The following is a 5,812-nucleotide window of genomic DNA, read 5'->3' as shown; positions in this document are numbered from 1 at the left end:
CTGCTGATAAGACACAGAAGAGATGGTTAAGGCAGCTTTGGAAACTAGTTGGTGACATTTGTCCTTGATCTGAAATGCCTGAACATACAACATTTTTAGTACAGCTGAACTGTCACCTTCCAGCCTGCCAATACAGATAAACACACATGTTATCACGCCAATCATGCAGAAAGAAAATTTCCTGAGGAGGCTGTTGAAGCCCGCTTGGCAGGAAATGATGGCTATTAACTCATGAAGTTCTGTCTGCCTCTGTCTTTTTGTGTGTGAGGTGTCCACACAGCTCTAAGGATAATTAGTTTCCTTCAGCTTAGTGAGTATTAAGTAGTATTAAAATGCTTAGTTTGTACGAACAACACATTCAAGGACTGGGAGCAAACCACCCAGAAATGCCAGCAAACCCCCTTTCATCTTTAAGTTGACAGAATCCTGATTGCGGGGTAGATAAGATGGGTTTGTTATGTTTGGATACATCATGGTTGATGGCTTTGTGAGAAATGTTACTGACTTAATCTGGTGAGTGGACTGGTCTGGGCAGAACCAGATTAAAAGGTCAGGATCCTGTTCAGAATTAGATTTCGATAATGCCAATGTGTGCGTGCACCCTGTTAGACTGGCAAGAGTTTTAATGCAAGAGATACTGTACTTTAAAGATACCCTCTATTCTTACATGTTACAGTATTTTGGAGGTAAAATGGATAATAGAAGGTAACTGTCGTTGTCTCACATCCCATCTTCAGGCTAATATGCTCATGTCCAAATGGCATGACCATGCACCGGGTTGTTTCAGGTGGCACTGCGCTCCGGGGAGGGTTGTCACCCTGTACACTTCAAAGCAGTTTTTGGACTATTCACTGCTACAGGGCTTTCCCGAACCAGAGCAAGGATGGCCCAAAAATGATCTGAGGTCACCTTCAGCTGTGGCTTTTGGGTTGGTTTTTTTTTTTTTTTTTTTTCTGCCAGGAACAGGCAAAGAGCATTGGGTCTGGGCCAATGTTGTTTGTAATGAATGTTGCATGGGCTTGGTGGGAAGGAGGAAGGATTTATTTGTCAAATAGGGCTTCATTTACTATGTAAAATATGAAGGCTCCCATTTTTGTGTTGCTGGAGAAAGTCAATTGATTAATAATTTGGAAAAAGGCCAAGACACACAACGTTCACTTTTCTAGTTTATCGTTTCAAAGAAACCAAAGTGATACGAAAGGTACCTGACCAAAATTCTTTATTAAATAGAAGTGAAAGCTGGTTCATATTAATGCATTTAGTATGAAAGGGCTTGTTAGGACATTGCTATTACCAGCAACAAACATAAAAAAATTCAGAAGTTGATAGTTAAGACTGTAGGAAATTTACAGAAAACTACTACTGATAAAATAGAGGAACTTCCACATTAACAATAACTTCAAAAAATATATTGGAGAGTAGGGAGGTTAAGGTTGTTAAAACAACTTCAGCAATTCCTGGAAAGAACATAAACTCAAAGTTGAATCTTTTTCATCATTAAATACAGTCTTAGGGGGAAAAGAAGTGTACAGGCTCTTCTAAATCTTGATTAAATATCACATTGTGAAAGCAGTCATATTGCCTCCTTTACAAAGATTCCATGTGCCAAACCTATTACAGGGATGGTCTCCAAAACAGTTCTGATGTGTCCCCATATACACATTCTTTGGCTCTGGAAGATGGATGTAATGTGTTAAGTATGGAAAAGCTTAAAAAAGAATGGTGCTTCCCAGCGGTGTTTATTTTGCTGCCAGGCAAAGAAAAGATTGTCAAGCAGCAGAACGTGTTCTTTAGCTTTTGATCCAGGAGAGCCTTATGTTTGCATGCGTGACATACTTTTTAGTTCATAAAATAGAAAATGGTATGAACAACATCACAGAAAGTGAAGAATCATAAAAGAATAAGTACAGGAGATGCTGTTCAGTTCATGAGATGGCTGGTGCATTAAATGCAGTATTTGTCATTACTGCAAGAGGGGTACAGAACTGTCAGTAGCTGAGATTTGATGAATAGCATCTTCTGGTCTGGCAAAACACTGGAGATCTCCCTCTAGATTGTCTACTTTGTTTTCTCTTCCTGCCCTCTTTCACCAGTTGGGATGCTTAGGACTCCTCTGTTCCTTCTCCTTTCTGTGTCCTTGCCTCCTCTTCCAGGGGATATGGAGCCCCTCTCAGATGGTTTTCCATCCCTTCCTTGTAGTGATGAAGATCTCACCTCCTCCTTTACACCAAACATCTTTACCTGTTCAACCGGGCAGCTCTGCTGCAGAATACACCATGCTGAGACTTAACAGACCAGTGGTATTGGTGTTTGCATGGTATTGCAAATTTGTGTGTGGCTAGGAGTGTGACACATGTAACAGGTCCTATGTTTGCAATACTGTGCTTTTAGAGTGGAGATAAGAAAGTTTTCATCAGATTGGAGGGCTTTAGCAGCAACGCATAAGCATTGACCTTTCCTCTGATCACAGTACTTTAAACACTTAAAATGATACACTGAAATGGATATGCTGTTCTTGTTCAAAACTGGGAGTTATGTACATTCCAATTAATTTTCAAAGTTTAAGAAAAAAGAAAACACACAGGTTTTAAGACTGTTTCATAGAAGAATCTAATTTGTGTTGCATCTCATTGTGCTAGAAAATCGTCCTTGTCAGGGCAACATACACAAATATTTCAATCCGATTAGATTAACCTTGTCAAAATCATGGCAATAAAATTAAAACTTGCCTCCTACTTCAAGGCTAAAGCTGTGGACAGAACTTCACTTTACATTTCTACCACTCTACCATATAAAGTCAAAGAACCAAGAGGTAGTCACCAGTCTGGTGTTTTTCAGCCTTTATCTTGTGATACTGCAATAAGGAAAAAGAAACACAATAATGAGGGCTTTCCTGGGTTGAGAACTCATTGCAGTATTATTTACTTCTGAACCATTCTTGACAGCTCACCACAAATTTGGCACCAGCCTTTTCAGATTTCCCCTTTTGCTTTTAAGTTCTTAGTTTAGAAAAACTTCACAACTCTTACGAGAGTCACCCCCATTTCTTGTCAAAAGGGAACAGGTTGTTAGAGCCTCACTTCGAAGGAGACTATGAATATTTCTGAGACCAGATTCCATGCCCTGATTGAAGGCGTCCTGCAGTATCTCTACCCAGGCAATTCAGTTTGCTCCTGGTTTTGCTCTAGGGCCTTGTCTGCTGGTCAACCATATTGCATACTTACATATATACATATGTACATGCTACTTGGCTCTCAGGTTCCTCTCTGGGATGCACCAACTCCACGAGGAACCCTTGACACAGCTAACAAGTGATAGGACAAGAGGAAATGGCCTCAAGTGGCGCCAGGGGGGTTTAGGCTGGATATTAGTAAAAATGTCTTCACTGCAAGAGTGATGAGGCATTGGAACAGGCTGCCCAGGGAAGTGGTAGAGTCACCATCCCTGGAGGGGTTCAAGAAACGTGTAGATGTGGTGCTTCGGGATATGGGTTAGTGGGTTAGGTGGTGTTGGGTTGATGGTTGGACTTAATGATCCTTGAGGTATTTTCCAACCTTAATGATTCTGTGATTCTATGACAAGATGGTTTGCTAAGACATCCTGCATAAATGAGCAAATGGCCAAGCCTGAGTCCCCCTGCTCTGGATGCTCTTCTAACCCTATCCCAAAAGACTTTACCCCCTCAAACGACCCCTTGTGCCATGCAATACACATGCTTGTGTTTCATGCTATGAAACACTTCAGTGGGTTACATCACAACAATCTCTTCTTGCACTTCAAAAGAAAAATAGAATCATAGAATCATTAAGGTTGGAAAAGACCTCAAGGATCATCAAGTTCAACCGTCAACACAACACCACCCAACCCACTAACCCATGTCCCGAAGCACCACATCTACACGTTTCTTGAACACCTCCAGGGATTGTAACTGTATTTCAAATTAAAAAGAAAAATAGAGAACAACTGTATTTCAAGGCACAACATGGGATCCAGAGCGTGTTGGTCCCAACAGTATGTGGAGTCAGCAGCCTGGAAAAGAACCTGTTGGTAACAACCAGATGAGCAGCTGCACAACCAAGAGTCAACATAGAGCCAGGCTAAAGCCAGAGCTTTCAAATAGAAAGGTGATATTCACTGAGTATTTGTATTTAATGATGCTTTAAGCTTTTTTCTTGCTCTTTTGACTTTTTTTCAGAACCTGAGGCGGGAGAGGTGTCCCCCCCAGTGGGAGCTGGTGTCAACAGCAACAGCTGGACCTTTAAGTTTGGACCGGGCAATCCCAAACAAGGTGGTCCTGGTGAGTTGCCAGACAAATTCATTATCCCAGGATCTCCTGCAATCATCTCCATCCGGCAGGCGCCACCAAACAGCCAAATTGACAAAAGTGACTTCATAACCTTTGGCAAGAAAGAGGAGACCAAGAAAAAGAAGAAAAAGAAGAAGGGAAACAAGACTCAGGAGAAAAAAGAAAAGGGCAACAGCACCACTGAGAACAGTGACCAGTGAGGGGTTTATACTCAACAAACCCACTTAGCCAGTTTTTGTAATAATGGTAAATTTCTCCTATGTAGCAACTCCCCAACTTCTTCCTCCTGTTACCAGATTTCCTGTATGTACAGCCTTGAGAACAGCAGCAGGAAATCCTCAGTGTCTGTCTCAATTGCTTTACAGGTTTTGTCTTAAAAGCTTTATTAAATCTGTTGTTAACTCTTTTTCTCCACTCTGGCTTGTTTTCAGAATCTAAAAAGCAGACACAAGTTTCCTTTCTCCTACGCCGAAAAGGAGAATCTTCCCAGTACAGCCAGTGAGAGGTTGGACTCTGCACTGTGGTTCCTGTGCTCCTGTCTAGATGACACTTACAGGACAGGTTGAAAGGTTTTAATGTTGTGCACCCTCTATCTGATTGGAAAGCTTTGTGTGCAGATGTCAGCTAGGTGATACAAGATCAGGTTAGAAAATGCAAGAAGAGCTGGTAAATACGCAACAGAGGAAACACCTCACAAACACAAATGTTCAAAGATGTTCAGGCTGGGGAGGAAATGTCTGAAAGGAGATGAGCAGACTTTTCACATCTTGAGAAGTCCCCGTGTGGAAATACTGAGTCCTATAGGTGACTCATGTATTATCCACACTCCTGCAAATAAAACCTCACATTTACAGCTCCTTAAGATGCCATAAATTTGTTCTTTTACCAAGCAAGCCATTGGGAAAGTGATCCCTTAAAAACCCCTGCATTTCCCTGGCAAGGCTCACTCTCGGAGCATCCGAAGGGCTGGGCTGACATCCCAGGAATGTAACTGACTGTGATGCTCTGTGTCCCTGTTGCCACTCTAACGTTATTTTGCACATGATGTCTCTGAAAAGGTCAGAGTTTTTCCACAACACTTATGCAAAAGAGAGAGAGAAAAAAAAAGAAATGTTAACTATGCTATTTGTCATTTGAGATATTTATTTATAAAGAAATATAGCTGTAAATGTTAAAGAAATATGATGCCCTTTAACCCAAACAGAAGTCAATCTAGAGCCATTATAAAATACAATTGCTGCTATTAAAGTGCTTTAGAAAAATTGCCTGAAACATCTGTATTATATCGGCCACTTGCCAATAACAGCTTTATTCTGTCGGGTGACTTGAGGGCTGCCTCTTGCATGTATTAATGAATACAAGAATATCTTGTCTTTTTTTTTTTTTTTTTTTGCATTAATCTGCACTTTGAATACACCTTTGCAAACAAACTGTCCTAATATGAAGAAGCAGAAGCAAACTCCTCACACAAATGGATTTACTAACCTGCTAGCTCTGTGCAGTCCC

General features: G+C 41.0%; 1 protein-coding gene across 1 annotated transcript in view; it reads left to right on the top strand.

The window, feature by feature from the left end:
- LOC104471311 (protocadherin alpha-C2-like) overlaps positions 1 to 5,324 on the top strand; it is a 53,019-nt gene extending 47,695 nt beyond the window's left edge. The window contains 1 exon segment of the mRNA XM_010086603.1: positions 4,196 to 5,324. Coding sequence (XP_010084905.1) covers positions 4,196 to 4,506 — 311 coding nt within the window. The 3' untranslated portion in view covers positions 4,507 to 5,324.
- The last annotated feature ends 488 nt before the right edge of the window (positions 5,325 to 5,812 follow it).

This window comes from Pterocles gutturalis, unplaced genomic scaffold (assembly GCF_000699245.1).
Source record: "Pterocles gutturalis isolate BGI_N339 unplaced genomic scaffold, ASM69924v1 scaffold10746, whole genome shotgun sequence".
In the NCBI taxonomy this organism is placed as follows: Eukaryota; Metazoa; Chordata; class Aves; order Pterocliformes; family Pteroclidae; genus Pterocles; species Pterocles gutturalis.
The sequence above is the reverse complement of the archived record's forward strand: the minus strand, read 5'-3'. Positions and strand labels throughout refer to the sequence as shown.